At 45.9% G+C, this 26,665-nt stretch overlaps 1 protein-coding gene across 1 annotated transcript in view; it reads left to right on the forward strand.

Moving 5' to 3' along the window:
- The window catches only part of BAALC (BAALC binder of MAP3K1 and KLF4), an 87,218-nt gene extending 61,427 nt beyond the window's left edge, over window positions 1–25,791 (forward strand). The window contains exons 2-3 of the mRNA XM_070382821.1: window positions 9,397–9,563; window positions 24,530–25,791. Coding sequence (XP_070238922.1) covers window positions 9,397–9,563; window positions 24,530–24,640 — 278 coding nt within the window. The 3' untranslated portion in view covers window positions 24,641–25,791. The remainder of the gene's footprint in view (window positions 1–9,396; window positions 9,564–24,529) is intronic.
- Window positions 25,792–26,665: the final 874 nt, after the last annotated feature.

Consider the following 26,665-nt stretch of genomic DNA (forward strand, 5'->3'; position numbering starts at 1 on the left):
CAGGGGAGCCTGGTGGGCTGCCATCTATGGGGTCGCACAGAGTCGGACACGACTGAAGCGACTTAGCAGCAGCAGCAGCAGCAGAGTGTCTCATCGGGGAGAGAATTCACGCTCCCAGTTCATTGCTTATTTGTGGTCTCCTGAGTGTCTCTTTGGGGAGAGAATTCAGGGGTGATTTCACCGGGGACAGATAAGACTTTCCTTCCTTCTTGGGGTCCGCTGCTCTCAGCAGGTGTCTGTCTTGCACGCTGCTGGGTATCACGGCTGGGGACGAGGGGAGCCGTTTTCACCACCAAGCCCCACAGGCAAGGGCAGGTGTGACAGGCTAGAGATCCATCTCGGGGGCTCTCCTGGTGGGACTCATGACCTTCGGGGACTGTGAAGTGAGTACTGCAGGCATCCTTATGGACCTGAAGTCCATCGTTCAGTCTCTCTCCCTGACTGTTGCTGTTCAAATCCAAACATGCTGTGTTTTCTCAAGACGATATACCATTCTAAAATGTGTTGCTCACCATTTTTTAAATTACAGCTTCATTGAGCTATAATTCACATACCATACAATTCACCTATTTCAAGTGTACAATTAAATGGCTGTTCATGTATTCTCAGAACTCTGCAGCCGTCCCCACAATTTTAGAACATTTTCATCACTTAAAAAGAACCCTGTATCTATTAACAGGCACTCCTCATTGCCCCTCCAACCTCCCCAGCTCCAGGCAACCACTAATCTACATTTCTGTCTATAGATTTGCCTCTTTTCTGATCTTTTCACATACATGGAATCATACCATATGTGGCCTTCTGTAACTGGCTTCTTTCACTTAGCATAATGTTTTCAAGGTTTATGAATGTTGCAGCTTGTCTCAATATTTCATTGTGTTTGCTGCTAAGTAATAGTTTGCTGCTGCTGCTGCTAAGTCGCTTCAGTCGTGTCCAACCTTGTGTGACCCCATAGACGGCAGCCCACCAGGCTCTGCCATCCCTGGGATTCTCCAGGCAAGAACTCTGGAGTGTGTTGCCATTTCCTTCTCCAATGCATGAAAGTGAAAAGTGAAAGTGAAGTCGCTCAGTCGTGTCCGACCCTCAGCGACCCCTTGGACTGCAGCCTACCAGGCTCCTCCGTCCATGGGATTTTCCAGGCAAGAGTACTGGAGTGGGGTGCCGTCTACTGTAGGTATAAACCATATTTTATTCATCCATCAGCTGGTGGATATTTAGGGTATTTCCACTTTGGGGCTGGTATAATGCTGCTATGAACATTCATGTACAAGTCTTTGTGTGGATATAGGTTTTCATTTCTCTTGGGGGTATACTTAAGACTGGAATTTCTGGGTCTGTGGCAACTATGTCTAACCTTCAGAGGATCGGCCAGACTGATTTCTAAAGTGACTGGACCATTTTATGTTCCCACTAGCAGTATAAAAGTGTTCTAAATTCTCCACACCTTCATCAAAAGTTGTCATTATTTGTCTTTTTTTTATAGCCATTCCATTGGGTTTGAAGTGATATTGTGGTTTTGATTTGTATTTTGCTGTTAACTAGTGTCCTTGAACATCTTTTCATGTGCTTATTAATTGTTAGCGTATCTTTTTTGGAGAACCGTCTATTCACCTCCTTTACCTATGTTTTAATTGAGCTGTATGTCTTTTTATTGTTGAGTTGTGTACATTTTGGGTAGTAAGACTCCCTTACCAGATATCTAATTTCAAAAATTGTTCCTCTGTTCAGTGAATTGTCCTCTCACTTTACACATGGTATCCTTTGAAGCACAAAAGTTTAAAATTTTGATGGTCTGTAATGTATCTACATTTTATTCTTGTTGCTTTTGGGGTCATTTTTAAGATACCATTGCCTAATCCAAGGTCGTGAAAATTTACATCAATGTTTTCTTTTAAATGTTTAATAGTTTAAGCGATTACATTTAGATCTTTGATCCACTTTGGGTTAACTTTTGTATATCGTGAGAAACAGGGTTCAATTTCAGTCTTTTTTGTGTAGATATTCAGTTATCCCATACACTTGAAAAAGCAATTCTTTCCCCATCCTTCCCCAAAATCAACTGACAGTAATTGTAAGGGTTGCTAAACATTTTTAAGGATTTTCTTATACCAGTCACACAAAAAGTCGCATGTAGGGACTTCCCTGATGATCCTGTGGTTAAGAATCTGCCTTACAATGCAGGTGACTCTGGTTCAATCCTTGGTCGGAGAGTTAAGATCCCACAGGCTTGGGAGCAACTAAGCCCTCGAACCATAACTAGAGAGTTCCATGTGTTGCAACGAAAACTCCTGCCTGCCGCAATCTGAGCAGCCAAATAAATAAATAAATATTTTCCAAAAGTCACATATAAGCTTCTTACACGTCATGTGTGTAATCAAAAATTACCCACAAGGATGAAGAAATGACAGACACCTTCCTATTCTAGTTCATTTTGAAAAATTGAGGAAACAAATTCTCAGTAGTTGCAGTTTATTTAACTTATAACTCAGTTCAGACAGACTTATTATCAGCCACGTATTCAGAGCCTGAGCCCAGATAGTGTTTGGTGAGCCAGAATTTTATCTGATGTGACTTTAGAAGATTCTTCCCAAACAGACTGCTAATGACTCAACATTTTGGATTCTGAGCGTTGAGGGAATGACTTGCAGGTGGTTTCAGTGACTGAAATCTGTGATCACCTTTAACAAGGGTTAAGGAGAAATGGCCCTTTGTCCTGCTCCCCACAAGTTCCCGGCTATCTTTTTTAACTTCTATGCTCTGCCCCTCTCCCATTTCCATTTCCAAAAATAGCAAGAAACTGGCAAGAAGTCCCGGGTTGCAATTTGTCATCCAGCTTTAGACACAGCTGTTTCCCCTCTTCTGGCAAAGTCAGTGATTTGGCTTGTCTTCTGGATGGAATGAACATTTTGTGAAGGGTGTCCAAAAAGGACATACCCCAGGGGCACACAAATGTCCCTCAATTTACTGCTACAGAATTCACTGTGGAAAGAAATGGAGGTAGGCATTTTTCAGTGAACCTTCAAAACTACTAGGAGTGTTGATCTCTATGCCAGGAGCGTAGAAGTGTAGTCTTTAGAATTCCTTGCCTCAGAATCACTGGAGGTGGGGGAAGGATGGAAAGAACTTGTTAAAATGTATATTCCGGAGCCGCCAATGAATCAGAAGTTCTGGACGGGGGGTGGATGTAAGGACCTGTATTTTAACAGGGACTTTAGGTGGCTCTCTTGGGCTTCCCTTGTGGCTCAGCTAGTAAAGAATCCGCCTACAATAAGGGAGACCTGGGTTCGATCCCTGCGTTGGGAAGATCCCCTGGAGAAGGGAAAGGCTCCCCACTCCAGTATTCTGGCCTGGAGAATTCCATGGACTGTGTAAAGAGTCGGACACAACTGAGTGACTTTTTCTTTCACTTAGGTGGTTCTCACAAACACTAAAATTTGAAAACTGCCTCCTTGGGAGCTTTTCCTCAAAGGTAATGTGAATGAATACTTGCTGAGATCACCAGCTTTGGAAATATACAGAACCAGAGTTAAACGTCAGTTTCTTTTCCTACAAAATAAGGTTCACTCCCCAGGTCCCAGGTAGAAAAGGGCTGGCCTGGAGTAGGGATGTGGATGAAGCTCGGGGTCTAGTACAATGCAACTTTCACAACAGTGTCCCCCCAGTCTGGGTCACTTGGCACCCTGTAGGGTTGCCAGATAAAATTCAGGACACCTGGTTAACTTGAATTTCAGAAAAACAACAATAGTTTTTCAGTGTAACTGTGGCAACAATGCCAAGGTGAGTTTCCAGGGCCCAGGGGCTGCTAGGACAAGCTCCATAGAAGGATTTGGGACATTGTTCCTTGATTGACAGCTGAGATCTGTGTTTCAGTCTCCAGCCCTTCCAGACATTCTGTGAGCTTCTCAGATTATTTAAATGAATCACTTTTCAACTTTAATTCACTGACGTCAATTTTTGTTGCTTGCAGCTATGCGCTCTGACTGATAGAGCGTCTGTAACTCCCTACTCAACAGCTTACCATCTGTTCTCTCTTACCATCACTCCTCTGAGCTCCCCTTGAAGCCACCAGGAGCCTCCTAATGGCACAGTCTCTCTGGCTTTTCTTGATTCTATACCCTTTTCTGGTGGAGGAGTGTGTAGAGGACACAGGGCACCCATGGAAACTCTACTGGAAGGGAGCTAGGAGAGTAAAGACCCTGCCTCAGTGTGCTACTGCAGAGACCCCAGCTCAATAGCTAGTGATGTCCACCAGCAAACCCAACTAGAAGCCAGTGGGCAAGGGAGCCTGTGAATATGACGCTTTTCAAGTCAGAGTTCTAGGCCTGGAACAGGGTAAAGATGAAGGGAAGATCAGTGTGATGAGGCAGAAAGAATATATTGAGCATGCAGGGTATATATGCTGTCTTAGGTTTGGTTCCTTGAAGCAGAGCCCGAGATGGGGTTTGTATGCAACTGACTCCTGGAGATACTCCTGGGAGAACCATATGAGGAGGGGAGCCCGGAAAGCAGGATGGGCCAGGGAAGGGAACTAGGCAAAGATGTATTAGTTTCAGGATGAGCCTAGTCCCAGCTTCCTCCCCTGAGTTACTTTGGAGAAAAGTTGTTTTGTAGAAATTATCCTGCTCAGCTGGGCTCTTATACACACACCGCTACACACTTTTTATTGGCCATGGGCTATACCTGACATAATCAACCAAGCCTCTCCCAGTGAGGGGGCCTCCTTTGGCCAAGGACAGGCCTTAGGAGAAGGGGGCAGGCATGAGCTATTGGCCACCAGCATGCACCGCAGCTGGGGTCAGATGACTGAACCTGGGTGGGGGCACCAGTAGCATCTGTCAGAAGGACATCACCTCCTTGTTATCTCTGCATGATGAGGCAAAAATTCTTTTCCCCTTGTGCACTTTTATAGTTGACAGGTTTTCTAATATTGAGTCTTATTTTTTTTGGAACTAGACACATAAAATTAAATCCACGCAGTGAAACCACCTGATCGATTGTAGGCAGAAGTAACAGTAAATGACTCCGTATTCTTGACCCCTGCAGTGACCTCTTGACCACACTGAGCAGATGGTCCTGCTCACTGGCAATGCCAGGCCCAAGCTTGGCCCTGTTTCACTGCTTATGATCAGGGATTTTCTTGTTCATCAGGTTCGGTATGGGCTTCCCAGGTGGCTTGGTGGTAGAGTCTGCCAGCCAGTGAAGGAGACACGGGTTCAATCCCTGGGTTGGGAAGATCCCCTGGAGCAGGAAGTGGCAACCCCCTCCAGTATTCTTGTCTGGAAAATTCCATGGACAGAGGATCTTGGTGGGCTACTGTCCATGGTGTCGCAAAGAGTCAGATACAACTGAACAACTGAGCACACACACACACACACACACACACGCATCAGGCTCAGCGGGCCAGTCGTTGAGCTCTTCATAGGCCCTGCTTGTATGACTCATAGATCAAGAATGTAATTAATATGGCTAATAGAGGGGGGCACCTGAGGAGTCAAGGCAGCTGGTGCTGGACCTTAAATAATAATAAGTGCAAAGTGACATGCATGCTCATCACTTCAGTCGTGTCTGACTCTTTGCGACCTTGTGGACTGTAGCCCACCAGGCTCCTCTGTCCATGTGGATTCTCCAGGAAAAAAATACTGGAGTGGGTTGCTATGCCCTCCTCCAGGGAATCTTCCCAACCTGGGAATCAAACTCACATCTGCCTGCATCTCCAGCATTGCAGGCAGATTCTTTACCCTCTGAGCCACCTGGGAAGCCCATGTGGCAAACATATTAGAACCTTAATATATGTTGTCTCGTTTAGCCCTTACAATAGCCCAGGAAGTGGGAATTATTCTTCTCATTTAATCGTTGAGGAAGTCCCTAGACTGGGGATTAAGAAGGAGCTCTAACTTTTGTTCAGCCACCAATGAAAACTGAAAACACTAGACCAAATGAATGGCCATGTTTCTAGGAGTCGTGAGTCTCAGCAGAGACACCCAGGGAGTCAAGGGGCCGCTGAGAGGGTAGGGCTGACCATATGCACCGCAGCCACAGCAGCTCTGCCTCGATCTGTCTGTTGTCAGGACTGGCTTCCTGGGTGTGCCACCAGGGCAGCCCCACAGGGCCTGCCAGGCTCAGAAGGGGCCTGTGCATACGATTTAGTGCCCTGCAGGTGCCATCCTGAAATTCTTAATAGTTTTGTCTAAATTTGCGTTTTGTAAGTGAAATACTATGAAACAGTAGAACATGTGCCAGGAGCTTGGAGCTCTGCCTTGTGCTCGGTCCCACTTCCTGTTGCCTCTCAGCTTCTGTGGTCTCCACTGTCTGTTCTTGGCCAGTTACTTTTCTTTTTCCCAGTCCATCACAGACAAATAAATGGTCCTATGTATATGATTAACACCCAGCTCACAGCAATTGTGACTCACCTCATGAGTTTGACAACACTGAAACTGGTCTAATACTGTCTTCAGCCAGATAAGTTCAGTCAGACAGGTTCACCCTTGGAGGTTCCAGTGATGTCAGATTGTCATTTGTTGTTGTTGTTCAGTCGCTCAGTTGTGTCCAACTCTTTGAGACCCCATGGACTGCAGCATGCCAGGCTCCCCTGTCCCTCACTATCTCCCGGAGCTTGCTCAAGTTCATGTCCATTGAGTCGGTGATGCCATCCAACCATCTCATCCTCTGTCATCCCCTTCTCCTCCTGCCCCCAATCTTTTCCAGCATCAGGGTCTTTTCCAGTGAGTCGGCTTTACACATCAGGTGGCCAAAGTATTGGAGGTTCAGCCTCAGCTTCAGCATCAGTCCTTCCAATGAATATTCAGGGTTGATTTCCTTTAGGATTGACTGGTTTCATCTCCTTACAGTCCAGGGGACTATCAAGAGTCTTCTCTGGCACCACAATTCGAAAGCATCAATTCTTCCATGCTCAGCCATCTTTATGGTCCAGCTCTCACATCCGTACATTTCCAAATGCTTGTGTTCAGTTCTTATAGTTATCCCACAGCAGACCAGTAACAACAGTGGACCATGATAAAAAGCTCTGCTTTAGACTCTTCTGTGGGTGTCAGGATCCTGGAATTACCTGTCCAAATCACACAGACCTGCTTCCAGGGTCTTCATGGGCCTCTTCACCTGAGTCATTCTCCCGGTTTGCATTTCCCTAGGCCAAGGGGCAGCTGTTTGCAGGGGGCAGTGGGGATGGAGATTGAATATGTATGCTGGGGTGTCTACATATGCATTTGAAGCACTGCTGGTGCAGGATGGAGGGAGGATGGGAAGAGAAGGGGGGCAGGCTGCCAGCTGGTGGAGGAAGAGGAGCACAAAGATTTGGAGTGAGCCCAGCTGAAGGAATCCAGCCATTTCTCGACACATCTGGACCTTATCCAGAGTGCCTGCCAGTCAGGAAACTTTCGATCAGGCATCTTCCATTTTGACTAACAGTGTTTTGAATGCGGATTTCTATCCTGTGGGCATGGTCAGGAGCCTCCTAGCACTTTGCAGAGCAGGTGGGGGGCATGTGGACGTGTGTGTCCTTCAGGTCCCTCCCTTAGCTGCACGGAGACTGCAGCCTCCTCAGCTCTGCCCCTCCCTCTCTTAGTGTATCTGATACACGGCTTCTGATGCCTGCCTCGAGCCAGATTTCTCAACACTCTGGGAAAGGACTTTGTTTATTTTCCTTAAGTTTGAAAGCAAACACCCCAAAAGACCCCAAAGTAACACCCCAACACCCCAAAAGTAAGACAGGCAAATGACTCGAAAATTTAAACACACACACACAATTAGCCAATAGGCATATATCTTATGTTTACATTTTATTTGTAAAGGATATTATGAATGATCCAAATGAACAGCTGGATAAAGAGGTACACAGGGCAGAATCTGAAAGAGTTCTAAGCACAGGATCTGAGCTGTGGAGTTGCGGTTGCCACCCTCCCAGCATCTGTATGCTTTCACCAACTTGGAAGCTCCCCCAAACGCTGTCACAAAGGGATGTTTAGGGAGGTTTAATCATGTAGGCATCATCAGTTACTAACTCAAGTCTCCAGTCCCTCTCCCCTCACCAGAGGTTGGAAGGTGGGGCTGAAAGTTCCAAGTTCCTACTCAAGGTCAGGTCTTCCTGGCAACCAGCCCTCACCCTGACCTAGGGGGCCACCAGGAGTTGCCTCCTTATAACAAATAGTGCTCCTCTCTTTCCTGTCACTCATGAAATTCCAAGGAATTTGGGAGCTCTGTGTCATGAAATGTGAGCAAATACAAAATGCTGTCACCGAAGGTGCTGCTATCCCCCGTTATTACTTGGGAAATGACAAGGGTTTTAGGAGCTCTGTGCCGGGAACTGGGGACAAAGAACAAATATATGTTTCTTTTTGTATCACAGTGTCCTACCCTCACAGACCGCTCTGTCATTGCCAACTGGCCTTGGAGGAGTAGAATGACTGGCCTGCCCGGCTGCCCTCAGCCTCCCTGTGGTCATCACAGCCTCTGCTGTCTTCCTGTCTCCCCCTTGCCACCCCCACCCCCAGTGCTCCCTGGACCACTTTTGTCTTTTCAATTAAATACTCTTTATCCATGAATTCCTCTCTGTAGTCCTCCTCTTGCTTTTCTTTTTCCTTTTTTTGTGGCCTCCCCACACAATTTGTGGGATCTTAGTTCCCTGACTGACCAGGGATTGAACCCTCGCCCTCAGCAGTGACAGCTCGGAGTCCTAACCACTGGACCACCAGGGAATTCCACCCTCTTGCTTTTCACTGAGGCCATATTTAAACTTCATTCTGTCGTTTCTTGGCCTTCCCTGGGAGGAACCACATACTCAGTCCAACACCTTGAAATGGAATTATGTAAAAAAACAATGTGTTACCTTCAAACTAGTAATTTCACCTCTAGGAATTTATCCTAGGAGATAACTAAGAATAAAACTTTAGCCCCACTGGCTTTCATCACTGTAACATTTGATATGAAAAGGTAAAAATAAATATCCAATTAGAGGGCATTAGTTAAATAAATAGTGACATATCCAAGGTGTATGGCAGAATACTTAAGGGTGTGGGAAAATGTCAATGATGTATTATTAAGTAATAATTTGAGGTTACAAAATTATTTTAAAGTCTCATTTTTGTAAAAACAGAGACTTGCCTGGTGGTTAAGACTACAGGCTTTCAACACACGGGGGTTACAGGTTCGATCCCTGGTCAGGGAAATAAGACTGCACATGGTCTTGTGGTCAAAAATTATTTTTAAAATTTTTTTAAAAAAGAAGAGGAAAAACCCACACATGTTCTTACAGAAAATGTAGCTCTGCATGATGGGACTTCTAGGTGACATTTATTTCTTCATTTCTGCTGTCTTGGGGATTGTTTGCAGCAACTGCCATGGGCAAGACTCTAGTCCCATGTTCTGCTTCCCTCCCCGCAGGTGTGCTGGAAGATGGCGTGACCTCCAACGGCGTGCCCCGATCGACAGCCCCGAGTGGAATATCCAACCCAGAGAAGAAGATGAGCTGTGGGACCCAGTGCCCGAATCCTCAGAGCCTCAGCTCAGGCCCCCTGGCCCAGAAACAGAACGGCCTCCGGACCGCAGAGGTAGGTCACAGCCGCAGAACGGACGAGAAGGTTGCTTTCGGGCAGAGCCATGCTGAGACTGCACCCACGGAAGCGGCCGTGATGGCTCACCTTGCCAAAGGAAATTCTCCACCCACCCGTGTGAAAATTGTTGTAAAGAAAACAGCAGGGCCCCACCTCCCACCCCCTGCCTTGAGGGCTGCTGTGTTTGGTTGAATCAGCGGAAATGGATCCTTGATATTTGGGCTCTAGAGGAAGTGTGTGTTTGTTTAAATACAGCTTTGTTCAAGGGTCTCCTTTGCCGTCTCATCTTGATAGTGAGGACTGTACTGGTTGCAGGAACTAGTCTCACGCCAGGCAGTCGGCGTCACAGGGCTTGGCAGGGAACAAGACCAGAGCCCAGCATGTAGGAGACAAGCCTGGAGTCTTACCTCACCCTCCAGCCAGGCAGACAGCAGAAGGGTCCCCTGGGGGATCCTGTTGTATGATGTGGTGACGGCACCACCCCACACTGTTGCTATTGGAGATGGAGTGGGGCTGCAGAGTCCCTGGACCTAGCTGGCATCCTTTCTGATTCTTTCTTTTCTCTCAGAGCCGTTCTTGGGAAGGACTCTTCCTGCTGCTGCTCCTGACTGCTCCTTAGCAGACCAGCACGGGGGTCTGCAGTCTTTCCCCCCTTGCCCCCAACTCCATTCCTCCCTCTCACTTCCTCACCATCCCCCATAACCCACTTCAAAGTCCACTACTTACCTGCTCACTCAATACCTGTCTTTCCCGTCTCCTCTGTCAAAACTTACTGGTCCTATCCCTCAGGCCAGTGCCATCTATTGGATGTCTGAAGATCCGACTGGATTATCTAATGATAGAATTCTTGCCCATATCAGTGAGTTGCCTCTCTAAGCTTTAGTCAGAAAACCTGTTGCAAGTTGAGCTCAAATACTCCTGGACTAAGTGATTTTGCAGAAATCACTCAGTTTCCCAGAGTCTCAGGATCCTTATCCACACAATGGAAATGATACCAAAATGAGAGAACAGACGGGCCTGCTCTTTGGGAACTGAGAAGTGCAGTGAGAAGGGCAGTAAGGATTCAACAGAGGCTGGTGAGACACCCAGCACCACAACCCCGAGAAAGGAAACACTGATGGTAGTTCTTCAGACACACAGAGGGTCCTGGCTGGGGAGTAGATTTGAGGGCAGCGGTGGCCTTCCTGGGGTCCTGTATGGTCTGCTTTCTTTGTGCATAAGCTGACCTTCTAGAGGCCCAAGCATCATTGCCATCTCCCAAGGCAATCTGGGTCCCACAGAATGACGCCCAGAAGCTCAGTCACTGCTCTCGGTCAGGCCCTGACTTTTGTTCCCCAGCCTGCTCCCCACACCGCACCCTCACCTTTTGAGCCAAGATGAGCACCAAAGGGAGGAAGCAGCTTCGCCCAGTGTGAGTGTGCCTTCACTTTAAAATCCATCACTTTAAAATTGTGTTGTGCAGTTTATACAGTGCTTTTAGGTCTTCTGGGCTTCTCAGGTGGCTCAGTGGTAAAGAATCCACCTGCCAGTGCAGGAAATGTAGGTTTGATCCCTGGGTCAGGAAGATCTCCTGGAGGAAGAAATGACAACCCACTCCAGTGTTCTTGCCTGGAGAATCCCAAGGACAGAGGAGCCTGGTGGGCTATACTCCATGTGGTCACAAAGAGTCAGACACGACTGAGCACGCACGCTTTAGGTCTACTGGCTCATTCATTTTACCCAAGAGTGTGTAAAGTAAGCATCATCCCATTTTATAGACAAGGAAACTGAAATTCACTTGATCGAGAACATGAATAGGTCTGATAAGTGCTAGAGATGGGTGTCAGTAACATTAAATTGAAACAAGTGACTATAAGAAAAATAGAGCAGATAGATCTTAAAGTCCTTTTTTTGTTGAAGAATAATGTATTAGTCAGCTATTGCCACAATAATGCTGCATGACAAAGCAAGTCAACATTTAGTGGCTTAAAACAGGAATCTTTCTCCTCTCAATCAACCACAACTTGAATGGCTAGACCTGACTTCAGGCTCCAGGTCTAGCTTAGTCTGTTCCGTGTATATTATTCTGGGAATCAGGCTAAAAGAGCAGCAGCTCTCTGGGATTTATTATGCCTGTGGGAAACCCAAGAGGGCAAACCCATTTCATGTCACTGTTCCCATCAGACCCTCCAACCTCCTATTGGTCAAAGTAAGTCACACAGACAAACCCAACATCAGCAAGACAAGGAAGTGGAGTCTGTCTGCAGTGGATAGACAGCAAAGGATTAGCAATCTACTACATGCAGCATACGTATAGAAAAATGCTCAAGTCAGTCCTAAGTGCGATGAATTTTAATAAGGCGACACACACATGTAACCATCATCTGTAAGGAGACACAGAACAGTATCATTACTCCAAGTATCCCGTGTGCCCCTCACCATAGGGACTCGGATGTGTCTGTCACCATCCGCCCCATAACATAACCACTCTCTGACATCTAGCATTAGAGATCAGTTTTGTTTATTTTTGACTTTTATAAATGGAATCATATAGTATGTGCTCTTTTGGGTCCAGCTTCTTTTGTTCAGCATTATGCTAGTGGGAATTATCCATGGTGCTGTGAGTTGCAAAAATTTCCTCATCTCCACTACCATGTATATTCTGTTAAATGAATACACCACAATTTAACTCGTACTTGAAGGACATTTGGGTTGTTTCCAGTTTAGGGCTGTTGTGAACAATACAGCTGTTAATGTTCTTTTTTAAAATTAATTTTTATTAGAGCAAAGGTGATTGCAGCCATGAAATTAAAAGACGCTTACTCCTTGGAAGGAAAGTTATGAGCAACCTAGATAGCATATTCAAAAGCAGAGACGTTACTTTGCCAACAAAGGTCCGTCTAGTCAAGGCTATGGTTTTTCCAGTGGTCATGTATGGATGTGAGAGTTGGACTGTGAAGAAAGCTGAGCACCGAAGAATTGATGCTTTTGAACTGTGGTGTTGGAGAAGACTCTTGAGAGTCCCTTGGACTGCAAGGAGATCCAACCAGTCCATTCTAAAGGAGATCAGTTCTGGGTGTTCTTTGGAAGGAATGATGCTAAAGCTGAAACTCCAGTACTTAGGCCACCTCATTCGAAGAGTTGACTCACTGGAAAAGACTCTGATGCTGGGAGGGATTGGGGGCAGGAGGAGAAGGGGACAACAGAGGATGAGGTGGTTGGATGGCATCACCGACTCAATGGACGTGAGTTTGAGTGAACTCTGGGAGTTGGTGATGGACAGGGAGGCCTGACGTGCTGAAGTTCATGGGGTCGCAAAGAGTCAGACATGACTGAGCGACTGAACTGGACTGACTGATAGTTGCTTAAAGTGAATGTTACATATATACACATATATTTAGTCTTTTTTGTATTCTTTTTTTCTTTTTGTCCACATCGTGTGGTATGTGTGATCTTAGTTCCCTGACCAGGGATTGAACCTGTGTCCCCTGCACTGGGAGCTGGGAGTTTTAACCACTGGACCACCAGGGAAGTCCCAACTGTTAACATGCTTGTGCCCTTTGGTAGGCATTCCCTTCCCTGGGGTATATACCCAGAAGTAGAATTCCTGGCTCATAGGATGGGTACATATTTGACTTTAACAGATACTGACACAGTTTTCCAAAAGTGGTTATATCACTTAACATGCTAACTGGCAGCAGATGAGTTCCAGTTGGGGACCATAAGAATGTAAGGCCAGTAAGCTGTGCTTAGTCCCATCTTTCTTAGGTCTTCTACATGCAGCCTGGGGTCTAAGCACCTCGTCATATCCTCGATCCTCACAGTGTGGGTATTGTTGTCTCCACTGTACAGATAAGCATGGAGCCTCGGGTGCTTCAGGAGAGCTCTCCCCACCGTGTGGTAGTTAAAAGGGGGCCGGGTAGAGCCCACCTCCCTAGGCTCCAGCCGTACTGAAAACTGTGTCGCTGGGAGTAAGGACCACACATCTGAGCAATAGGACCAACACAGCACCAGGGGAGGCGGGGGATGGCACACACTGACAAGCCCAACACACAGCTTTTGTGTTTTCAGATTCAGTGAACAGTGCTGTGTACTAAGTATTTCCAAAATAAGATCAAGGAGCAGATAGCTTCAGTTTTAAGCTTCAGACAATTACTGAAGTGTATCAGTGCTCTTCCTGTCCTGAGACCTCACCAGCTACAAGTTGTCCTGACTTCCTCAAGGGCAAAGGTTTCTACCAAAGGTGTCAGCTTACAAGACAGGCCCACTTCTGATTGAAGCTTCTGTTGACACAGCTGAGAGCTGTGTCAACAGAATCTGCTTTAAAAAAAAAAAAATCTAAAAAAAATCTGCTTAAAAAAAAAAGTAGAATCTGCTTAAAAAAAAAAAAAAAAGATTGGGCTTCCCTGGTGGTCTAGTGGTTAAGAATCTGCCTGCCAGTGCAAGGGACGGCAGTTCGATCCCTGGTCCTGGAAGATCCCACATGCCAGAGAGCAACTAAAGCTTGTGTGCCTCAATGACTGAGCTGCTGTAACTAGACAAAGCCTGCATACAGTAACAAAGACCCAGCACAGCCAAAAAATACACAAATACATAAATCTTTTAAATAAAGAGAAAACGATTTTCTTCCTATTCCATCTAGGGCTTTTGACACACTGTCTCTTCCTGGCGTGTCTCCTACACCAGGCTAGAGCTTCCTGCGTTTTCTGTGTCTGGCTCAGGCAGTATCCACTGGCCTCTTCCAATCTGCCTTTGGCTCCCCCAAGACCACCTGTTAGTACTTCACAGCATTCCCCTGGACGTCATCGGGCCACCAGCTAATGGTTCTTGGGCACTTTTTTAAAGCTTCCCCTCTCCAGAAGAACCTGTTCATGAAGCATGCGTCATCATGCCCATGTCTACTCAGTGTTCCGGTTCAGACTGACAGACCGTGTTTGTGGGTTAAAGGCAATCCTCCCCTGGTCTGGAAAATTTCCTCACTGGGTCGTGTAAGAACGTTTTGGATTCATTCATCTGATGCTCACCCACTGAGTGCTGTCTGGGTGCCTGCCAGGCGCTGTTCTGATGCCAAGGGTCCAGGAGTGGAAGAGGCAGCTGCCGATTTTAATGGCACTGAGCCTGGGGAGGCAGATAATACAGGGTAAATGAACAAAGCCTTACGGATTCGAAATGGTGCTGCGAAGGACATGAAAGGTCACTGGTAGGGGATGGTAGTTCAGCTCAGTTCAGTCGCTCAGTCATGTTGGACTCTTTGAGACCCCATGAACTGCAGGACGCCAGGCCTCCCTGTCCATCACCAACTCCCGGAGTCCGCCCAAACCCATGTCCATCGAGTCGGTGATGCCATCCAACCATCTTATCCTCTGTCGTCCCCTTCTCCTCGCTACTCGATTTAACGCAGACGTGATCCCACAGTTCAGATCGCTTTCCGAAGGGTGATGGGGCAGCTGACGCCTATGAGCAGCCGCACCTCGCACTCGGAGCCCTGCTCCAATCCACGCCCCATCAGACCAACCACATCTTTCTTTCAGTTCCCGCTGGCCTCTGTCTCATGCCTGGTGTTAATAGGTGATAACTGGCAGAAAGAATGTGACAGAAGTGATGCTTCACGAGTCGGAACTGTCTCAGTGGGGCGCTCTTTCTTTCTCTATTAAACCTTGATTTGCTCCAGTCACCTGGGACCTTTTCGACTGAAGAGCAGCTGATAGATCATCGGCTGTCTCCTCCCCACCCCTCCCTGAGCCCAGCAGACAACACAAGGGGAGCTCTGTAGCTGCTTGTTCTCTCCTGCCAATGAATTGCTCAGGAGCTCAGGGCCACCTCCAGACATGACTCTCCAACACATTTCTTCAGGCTGAGGACTCCTGTTTTCCTCCTACAGAGCTGTCTCAAGTATTCAGCTAAGGTAGAGAAGTGAATATGGATGTAGCTCTGGGCACACGAAACTCTGGTCTGTGGCCGGCCTCCCAGTGGAGCCTTCACATCCTCAGAGGCTTCATCTTTTTGGGTTTGCTTTATTATTCTCGGCAGAGTAGCCAGACCTTGACAAACAAATTAGCCGATGCCTGGACTGGTTCTCGGCTAAGTAGCCTCTCCTTTCTTTGCTCCCAGCCCCCTCCTCTCTCCAGTGTCTAATTGTCAGCAAGGCTTGGCATGGTCCAGGAAAGGTAGGTGAAGCCTCAGAGATGTGGATGTGACCAGAGGCGGGGGTGGGGGGGCATAATCCCGAAAGGAGGATGAAACCAACCCAGAATCTCTCCTGGTGGTGGTAATGTAAGATCCATGAGGAGAGTTTGGAAAGGAAATGTGAGTTTCTCTTAGAGAAACAAAAATATGATGTTAAAAGGAGAGAGAGGGAAAAAAAAAAGGCACATTTAGGACAACAAGAGAGGAAGACCCTGTAGAAGGGGCCTCCTTTGATGCATGTTCTAGTTTGAGCCTGGGAAAAGGAAGCAAAGTAGCAGTTTAGGGGTGGGGGTGTGTGTGTGTGTGGTGATTTCCACAATTGCATGTATATATTAGCTGCTACCTTATGTAGATGAAGAATTGCAAGACTCGCTGTTCACCTAAGGGTCTGCAGAGAAACCAATTTGATTAGAAGACTCTCAGGACAAAGATGGAGAAGGAAATGGCAACCCACTCTAGTATTCTTGCCTAGAGAATCCTATGGACGGAGGAGCCTGGTGGGCTGCTGTCCACAGGGTTGCACAGAGTCAGACACGACTGAAGCAACTTAGCAGGCATGCATGCATTGGAGAAGGAAATGGCAGCCGACTCCATATTCTTGCCTGGAGAATCCCAGGGATGGAGGAGCCTGGTGGGCTGCCATCTATGGGGTTGCACAGAGTCGGACACGACTGAAGCGACTTAGCGGCGGCAGCAGCAGGGCAGAGACCTTCTTATTCTCTTTTGTATTCTTCCATTGTCCCCTGAGCCTGCTTCAGGAGTGTGCACCTAGCATGTACTCATGGATTGGTTTTTAATTGATTTTTTAATTGGAGGAAAATCACTTTACAAATTTTGATGGTTTTTGTCCTACAACAACACAAATCAGCCACAAGTACACGTATATAGCCTCTCTCCGCTCCCCTCACCCCACTCCTCTAGATCATCAGAGTACCTGTGCTATACAACAATATCCCAAGGCTGTTATACAGAGTGAAGTAAGTCAGAAAGAGAAAAACAAATATGGTATATTAACTCACCGATTGCTGATGAATGTGGTTGGCCTGGGACTTCATTAAGACTAGAAAGTCTTCCCACGGGTCCACTCCCAACTCACCCCACCCCACCCCCTGTGCTACCATCATATGATTGATGACTGTTCCCTTGGAGCCAGCTGCTTTTCTAAAGCAGGTTCTACTGCCCTCCTAGTGTTTGATCTATCTGAGGTTTAAGTTGAAAAGCAACAACTTCTTTTGGCACCAGATACCTGATAAATAAAAACCCCTAGACTTAGTTAGCCTAAATTAGCGCAAGTGGCTGTGTTCTGTGTAGGATTTGCTTTAGATTTGGGGAGCTCTTGAGAATTTTGCCCAAGTCATGGTCTGACCCATGCCTTTGGAGGCTAGTATCCTGGCCCTTGGTGGAGTTGCTGAGATCAAATGTTTCCTGAACAAGCTCGTGTTAATGCCACCCTGGAGAAGGAAATGGCAACCCACTCCCGTATTCTTGCCTGGAGAACTCCATGGACACAGGAGCCTGGCAGGCTACAGTCCATGGGGTTGCAGAGAGTAGGACACGAATGAGCAGCTAACATAACATAACATATTGAGAGTTTTGCCCAAGACATGGTCTGACTCCTGTCTTTGGAGGCTAGTATCTTGGCTCTTGGTGGAGTTGCTGAGATCAAATGTTTTCTGAACAACCTCACATTAATGCCAGTGAAGCAGCAGCAAATAAATTCCTGGAACTGGGGGAACAGCTAGAAGTCTGTTCTTGTGTGTCTCCTTTTAATGGGGCATGATGGAAAAGAAGAAAAATGTCTTGAGTTGTAGCTGTCAAGGCTCGAGCTTTCATCTTTTGGGAAGGTGGAGAGGAAGAACCAACATTTCAGTGTCTACTGTGAACCAGACACCCTGTGTATATACATGGCATTATCTTTAACCCTCACAGTGATAAGTGGTCAGTAGCATCATTCATTCCCCAGCTGGGAAAACAGGCTTGGAAAGGTAAGGCCAGCATGGCACAGGGAGTAGTATCTGGCTGTGCTGGAGTTCAAATCCAGGTCTGTCTGCCTCCAAACTCTACGATCTTCGTCCCATTTCCTGAAACAAAATGGTGGAGAATTTAGTGTGAGTGCTGACAATTGCAGGAATCTATATGTGAGACCCAAAGCCCACATCTACCCTCCTACCATCTTTAGTTCAACTCACCACCCCTGTTGACATTGTGAAAGAAAGTGAAAGTAAAAGTCATTCAGTTGTGTCCAGCTTTTTGTGACCCCATGGACTGTAGCCTGCCAAGTTCCTCTGTCCATGGAATTCTCCAGGCAAGAATACTGGAGTACATAGCCATTCCCTTCTCCAGGGGATCTTCCCAACCCAGGGATCAAACCCAGGTCCTCCTGCATTATAGGCAGATTCTTTGCCTGTTGACGCTGACTTTGGGCAAATTGCTTTAGCCTGAGTGACTTCAGCTGCCTCCTCAGAAAAAGAGAACACAGCTGCATTGCTGGCCGTCTTTCAGGGATGGCCCAAGGAGCAATTAATAATGAGCATGATTGAAATCCTGTAGGAAAGTTCTAGAATGTTTAGGCAGGGCAATGCAAACAGGTTCTCCTGCCAGGGATTTTTTTTCCTCTTTCTTTCTGAAGATGTATCTTTACACTTACGTCCTTTATCAGATTGTCAGGTGTCTGTTATGTGATAAGCACTAAATTAGATGCTGGGAATACTGGGTCACTACCCCTTGAAGTTTTAATCTAATGAAGATGTAAAAATAAGCATGTAAACAAGCAGATAAATAGATAACCCAATCTCTGGTTAAAGGCCAAGAAGAAAGTACAGAGTACCAGGAGAGGAAATGAGACAGCCCCATACTGTGTCTGCTTAGAAAATCCCTTCAACACCCCTTAAGAAATGATTAGCTGTGATCACCTCTGGCGAAAGCACGGTGTGGCCCCAGCATGGGAGCAAGTGTTGCTCGTCACTCTGCCCTTCCCTACTCTGTGGATTTCTTTTTACCATAATTACATATCATTTTTATAATTTATAAAAAATACTAGTTACATAGAACATTGGTGTCTGATAAATTGTGATCTCACGGACTTCCAGGTGGTCCAGTGGTTAAGAATCCACCTGCCAATGCAGGGATCGCCGGTTAGGTCCCTGGTTGGGGAACCAGGCCGCATAGCAACTAAGTCTGTGCTCTGCAACTAGGGAAGCCAGTGCAATGAGAAGCGCGTGCACTGCAGCAAAAAGCAGCCCTGCTCACTGCAACTAGAGAAAGCTCGTGCACAGCAGTGAAGACGCAGCACAGTCACCAATCAATAAATACATTTTCAAAAAACATTTTGATCTCAGGAAGCCTTGTTTTTCTTCATTGTCTACAAGAACCTGCAAAAAGGTCAGTACAGCCCTGGTAGGTATATTCGTGGAGTCAAATTAAAGCAAAGAACATCACCATTTCCATTTGGGAGAAAAGTGAGAAAAGGCTGAGGAGACGTAGCTGCCCTCTTGAGTTCAGGTCTCCTTTTGTGGGAATGAGCTGGCTCATTGACTTTTAAAACCCTGAAAGAAACACATCCATCTGCCAGGAAGTTATCACAGTCAGTCTGGTTACCCTTGAGAAATGGCAGCCAGTAAGTTACTATTAATTAAAAAGGCAATATCGAGAGGACTATAATCTATGATTCTAAACCTGCAGAAATTGAAACGAGGCGAGGGGAAAATAGAAAAGCTGTAAAACTGGGCAAGAAACAAGAGTGTGGCCATTAACAAAAGCCAGTGGTGATAAAACTCACAAGACAAGAATTTTAAAAGTGGAAGGATTGAATTAACAGACAGCCACAGAAGGAAAAGGTGCCAAACAGGCTTCTCTCAGCATTGAGTTGAAGACCATAAGATTTTCTTTTTTAAGCCAATAATTGCAATAGGGACACATTTTGCTTTCCTGTCATTGAATAGAGAGAGTTGGCTGTTAAATTAAAAGGCTCAGATGGCTAAAAACCTCATCAGAGGTGGAAATATCTGTGTCATACAAAACGCCATGGTCCCAGAAGCACAAGTGGTGTAATTATTCTGTGTATCTCTATAGCGCTTCTCAGAAGGGGGCTTGCTTCTTGGAACTTCTAGACAAACTCCCTGGCCTTGTGGTTCTCTTTCTCATTCATCTTCTTTGTCCCTCTCATTTGGGCTTCAAATCTGAGGTTTCCAAGTTGTAACTACATTTTAGCAACTGCCAACCTCCTAGATAATTGTGCCATTATAAAAAGGGTGGTTGCCTCTCTGAGGTCTCAGACTTCTCTTTGCTGTTTTAAGTCAATGCACTGTTGTTCTAATTGTTTCATTTGTCATATTAAATATACTGTAATTATTTGAAAGTGGATTTGTTTATGGCTTGGAATTGTCTGTGCCCATTATTAGAATGCAGAACTCCAGTTTGTCCTTTATTCAAAGACAGATCTTATAGAGTTATTATTATTGTTGGTATTTAGAAGTAGCCCCACCAACAGTGTTCTGGCCTGGAGAATTCCATGGACTGTATAGTCATGGGGTTGCAAAGAGTTGGACACGACTGAGCGACTTTCACTTTCACCAGTAGTGATGGTTTCAGTAGAACAAGAAAGATTCCCAGAATGTGGGATTTTGTTTGAAGACGGTCTTGGGCAAGCCAGGAGAAGTTGATCACCCTATTAATGCTAAGTGACATGCTTAATTCTCTCCGAAACCCTCCTTACAAAAACCACTAAGAAACAAGCATTATTCCTCCTTTCAGATAAGGGAGGTGAGTTTCAGAGGTTAAAGCAATGTCTTGTACAGCTTGTTGATTAGTTGCTAAGCCATGTCCAACTCTTTTGCGACCCTGTGGACTGTAGCCCGCTCTTAATAATGGCAAAGCCTCATGCCAAGTCTATCTGGCTCCCAAAGCTTGTCCTTTGAACGTCTTCATTGTCAGGCTTTTGATTTACAGATTTAAGAAATTGCCCCATGGACTTCCCTGGTTGTCCAGAGGCTGGGACTCAGGGCTCCCAATGCAGTGGGCGGGTTTGATCCCTAGTCAGGGAATTAGATCCCACCTGCCTCAACTGCTGCCATTAAAGATTCCATATGCCACCACAAAGACAGAAGACTCAGCACAACCGAATAAATTTTTTTTAATTGCTCCAGTGTACTTGAGATGCAAACTGTGCATATTCTGCGGCTTTTCTGGGAATGACTGTTTTGTAGCCTTTAACTCTTAAACAGGCTGAAAAACTAACGATCATCTAACTATTAAATGTTGCCTGGATTTTTTTAATCTTATGAAGGCAGACTGAACCATGGAGCAAGAGCACTTTCTGTGTAGAATTTTTAATAACTTTGTGAAACCTTGCCAATAACTCTAAAGAAAAGCAGTTCTACAGTTTAGAAAGTTTACATTTCCATTCTGGAAAGCTCTCTTACTGCCTACTGGTTTGATGGGAATGTCGCCCTCCACTTGGCTCATTTCAAATAAGGCCTCTGTGTCTTTCCTCCGTGCTGCAGTCCTCTGAGCTTTTATGCAATAACACCCAAAATTGAAGTCAGATGGAATCAACCTATATTTCGGAAACAAAAATGGTTGTGGGACTCTATGGGCTTTCTGCTTTTAGGGAAAAAATAAACCCATAAGTCACTGCTAGGCCCTAGTGCCAGTTCAGGCGTGGAGGAGCTAAGTGAAAAGTGAAAGCGTCAGTCGCTCAGTTGTGTCTGACTCTTTGCAACCCCATGGGCTGTAGCCCACCAGGCTCCTCTGTCCATGGAATTCTCCAGGCAAGCATACTAGAGTGGGTAGCTATTCCCCTCTCCAGGGAATCTTCCAGACCCAGGGATCAAACCTGGGTCTCCTGCAATGCAGGCAAAATTATTTACCATTTGAGCCACCTGGGAAGCCCCAAGTGCAAGACTAAATTCTTAGACAGTATTGACTACTGATAGTTAAAGAAAGGGTACATTCTCAGATATGTGGTGTTTATTCATTCATTCACCCATTTGTTCAACCAAAGTTAAATTGAAGGCCTTCTATATCTCAGATTATGCTAGGTGCTGGGAACTTGATGAGGAAAACACTGAAATCCTATCTCATGAAATCAATGAATAAGGCTAAAGTTGCATATAGTCAAAATGATCGATAAACATTCCTCAAATCACCCATGAAGTATTATCTTAGGTCAGATTCCCTGGAAGCAGAGCTTGACATGAGGATTCTTGTGCAAGTAAGTGAGTAAAAGCGTAGTCTCAGGTGAAACCCTTAAGGTGGTGGGACGCAGGGTGGGGCAGAGGACCAAGTTCTGCAAATACTAAGCTCAGCTGAAGAGTTGTAGCTGCAGCCTCAGCCTGATCCCTCAGGGAGCTCCAAAGCATGAATGGCATTGTGGATTTATACCCCCTTGAGGCAAAAGGGCCAGTCTTTATGTTCCCCATGATCAGGCATTAGCTTTGGGTTATCTCTAGAAATTCAGGTATAACCTGTTTGGTATTTCTGGCTGAGGTGGCTCCAATCAGATAAGGGCAATTCTCAAAAGAAGGGTGCAACTCTGAGTGATTAGCAGCCAGAACTCAAAACAGTTGAGGGATGGAGGCACCAGCCAAGTAAAGGGCATCTGAGAGCAGCATCGCCAACAGCCACTACACAGGATTTATGCGACCTGTTCAGTTCAGTTCAGTCACTCAGTCGTGTCCGACCCTGCAACCCCATGGACTGTAGCACGCCAGGCCTCCCTGTCCATCACCAACTCCCGGAGTTTACTCAAATTCATGTCCATTGAGTCGGTGATGCCATCCAACCATCTCACCCTCTGTCGTCCCCTTCTCCTCCCGCCTTCAATCTTTCCTAGCATCAGGATCTTTTCAAGTGAGTCAGTTCTTCGCATCAGGTGGCCAAAGTATTGGAGTTTCAGCTTCAACATCAGTCCTTCCAGTGAACATTCAGGACTGATTTCCTATAGGATGGACTAGTTGGATCTCCTGGCAGATCCCTTGGACTCTCAAGAGTCTTCTCCAACACCACCATTCAAAAGCATCAAATCTTCGGCACTCAGCTTTCTTTATAGTCCAACTCTCACATCCATATATGACTACTGGAAAAACCATAGCCTTGACTAGACAGACCTTTGTTGGGAAAGTAATGTCTGCTTTTTAATATGCTGTCTAGGTTGGTCGTAACTTTTCTTCCAAGGAGTAAGCGTCTGTTAGAAACCTGCATTTCACCTTTTTAAATACAACAGGGCAGTTATTATCCAGTGAGGCAACAGGCTACCACATCTTAGGATGCACTACAGATGAAATCATTGGCTTATGTTCAGGGACCATGTTGTATGAAAAAGAGGCTTCTATCAACACTAGACTCACACCCAGAATGGGGAGATGCTTATGCCGTGAGAGATGCTCTGACACTTCTGAGACTTGTTTTCCAGGAAGCCGGCTCTGAGATGTCATCCTGTGGGATATTCTTCGGGAAGTCAGCAGGAGAGGGAGCCAGAAGCAGGAGTAGGGCAGAGGAAGTGGAGCCACAGTGCAGCTCTGACCACAGCCTCAGTGACCCCACCCCATGGGGAGCCTTGGAGCTAAATGGCTGGTCAGGGCTGGCCTGCTTTGGGTCAGATAGCTAGGCATGTATACCCCTGTGGCACCCTCTCGTTGGGCCACCTCAGGGAAGGAGGGCCCAGGGTGAGGGGGCTTTCTGGAGCTGAGGCTGCCCTGAAGAGACAGCTTGAGGCTGTTTGATGGCTGCACTCTCTGCATCTGGGCAGAGGGCCTCCCTGGCGTGGGGGTTGGGGGCACACACATCTCTGTCCAAGATGGCGACGACTTGGGAGGCCCATCTGTTGCTCACTTGACGTCAGCACGTGATCACTGAGAAGAATAGGCGCAGAATTACCCTCCCCCCCGGACTGGGTAACGTTGTCTTCTCTTGAGGGGAAATGCCAGGGTTGTGCACATACATATGCTTGAGGAATCTGCAATTTAGTCAGTGCTTTAGTACTTAATATGAATCCTGGAGTTATCTCACTGGTGTGTCTTCACTTAGAAGTGGATGATCTACAGATTTAGAGAACAAACTTGTGCAGAGAGGTAAGGAGAGAGGAGGCAATAATAAGGTTTTGGGGGGGAAATAGTTATTATAGGATTATATGAAATCATGTGTGTGACACTTTCAAAAATTGTAAGGCACTGTGGAATTTAAAGAATCTTACTTTTAATTAAAAAATTGAAGAAAAAAGAAGTGGACAATTTATCTTATTTTCTATTTATCATACTTACCAGGTCTTTTTTTTTTTTCCTCATTTTGGTTAGTGACAGGCATTGTATCTTATATTCATTTTCTTAGTCAGTGCTTATAATAACCTTATGAGTTAGGTACTATTATTATTTCCATCTTACAGATGAGGAAACTCATCTAAGGGTTAGAGAGGTTAGGAAAAAACTTGCCTACAGTGAAATTATAAAGTCAGTGTTCGAACCAAAGTCTGTCTGACTCCAAAGCTCAAACCCTTAGCTATTCTACCAAAGCCAACAGTGAAATCCTTCACATTGCCCTTTGATGGACCTTTGCTAATTGATTCATTCATTCCTTCAACACTGCTTTACCAAGCATCTCTTATACCAAGCTCTGCACTAGGTTGGTAAAAGAGATTCAACAGAACAGCCTATGAAAAGGAGTATATGTGCATGTGTCCTTATGAGTTATTCTTCCTGTCTCTATGTGTGTGTGTGTGTAACAACTTCAAGAGATTAATGCCAATATGAGGACCTTTGGATATTTCTTAGTAACTCAATTCACTGCATTAAACTTTTTAACAGGCTAAAAGGGAGACTAAGCGGATGTCTGCAAAAGAAGTCACCATTAATGTCGCAGACAGCATCCGACAGGTGGACAGAAGTCGAAGAATCACAAAGAACTGCATCAACTAGCAGAGTGTTCCACCAGCTGAAGGGCAGAGGGACTTCCTTGGTGCCCCTCACATTCTGGATACTGTTGAGGAACCTTGAAGAAGAGGTTGCTCTTGCTGCGTGGGAGCATGGCCAAGGGCTTTGGGATGCTGTCTTCGCCTGTTGAGACATTCTCAGCCTCCTGTATATCACATAAATGCACTGGCACAGTATTCCCATAGGGTAATAAACCACAAATGTGTGTTCAGTTTGTCTCTTGTAACTCCTCCAGTGTGGTCTGATAGAAAAATGGTGAGCAAAAGCCACGGGCCAGTTTAGGAAACAGAAAAATGGGAGGGGTGGATTTCCGGCTGAGTCATGGTCAGTTCTGTGCTCTCCTGGCCACGGCAATATGCACTGTTTCAGGCCAGCTTATTCCTTCATTATTCCTTTATTTTAAAATACTACTATCACAAAGCTTACTTAAAAGCTGGCTTTCACCCAGCTTTCTTGAATGAGGAATCAAGAAACAGGAAAACTGTTACTCTTGTTTCCTTAGCTCCCTATGACACAGATTCAGATCCAATTTTATAGGAACTAACCCCACCAACAACTAGTGTGTCCCAAGGAGGCCTCGGTGATACAGTCACACCCATTTCTCTCTCACCTGTCTTCAGCATCCCCCCAGGCTGGGGTCCACATCAGCCTCTGAACAACGGTATTACAATTTTGGTCACTTCAGACGCCTTCAGGGCTCTGCAGATGTTGCATTTTTCCAGCTTTCCACTTTGCTTGTTTTCTTGAGTATTTTTTCTCTCCAGTAAGACCTCTGGCCCAGTCAAAGACTGGGCTCACAAGAGGGAGAAAATCTGGGACATGTCGGCTTCCCTTAGGCCTCTCTGCATAGCTCAGGACTGTGTCATTTGGTATCTGCAAAGAAATCCCTTTAGGAAGTTAGTACCTGGTTGGTGTGAAGTCACATGGACTTTAGATCAACATGCAGTCTGTTAGAAGTCAAGTAGCTGAGGGGGTAAATAAAAAAATTTTTTTTGATAGGAATAAAATTTTCTAGCATTCTTTAAACATTTAAGTGGACGTATTTTCCTCCAAAATAATGTAGCCTGATTTTTAAAGGACTGTCAACATGCCTGGGGTTGGGAAAGGCAGGACTAAAGTTGTACTGAATGATACCAATAAACTCCGTGTTTAGCAGAAATGCACAGTCTGATGGTGTATGTTTATCTAACATAGTCCAGAGAATTGACACAAGCTGGCTAAAAATTCAGATCCTTGGCCTCGTTACCTGCCAGCTGTGTTATTCCTCAAACACAAGCGGGCAGTGTCCTTCCTTCCTTCAGTGGACTGTATATTTATTCATTAAACATTAAATGACAGCCCTGTGTAAGGCTGAGAGATTTAGAGTCTGGCCAGTCACTGCCGTGGGCTTCCCAGGTGGCACTAGTGGTAAAGAACCTGCTTGCCAGTGCAGGAGATGAAGAGATGCGGGTTCGATCCTGGGATGGGGAAGATCCCCTGGAGAAGAAAATGGCAACCCCCTCCAGTATTCTCTCCCGGAGAATCCCATGGACAGAGGAGCCTGGTAGGCTGTGGTCCATAGGGTCACAAAGAGTCAGACGTGACTGAAGTGACTTAGCATGCATACCCGCACTGTCATGGTTGTATATCCTGAATCTCACGGTGAAATAACTAAGAGGCTGGTTTTTAGACATTGAGATATATGTGGTGTGAACTGTTCTGCAGTGTAACCTCATTTTTATGGTCAAGCTAGGTTTCTCTCTCAAACTACAGATCTGGGCTTCCTTCCGATCACTCTACAAGACTCCATCATACACAAAACTACAGTTTTACCAAGTCTTTATCATTTTGTGATTCTTTGAGAAAGGGCTTTTAGGGAACTTTAGGTTCTGAAACTTTTAGAAATAATAATAAAGCAAAACCTGTGACTCTGGCGTCCCCTCTGGCATTACTCAGCAGAAGCCACCTACTGCCAAAGCTTGGCGTTCGTCCACCCACTGCCAAAGCTTGGTGTTCATCGACCCAGCAAAC

This window comes from Bos mutus, chromosome 14 (assembly GCF_027580195.1).
Source record: "Bos mutus isolate GX-2022 chromosome 14, NWIPB_WYAK_1.1, whole genome shotgun sequence".
NCBI lineage: Eukaryota > Metazoa > Chordata > Mammalia > Artiodactyla > Bovidae > Bos > Bos mutus.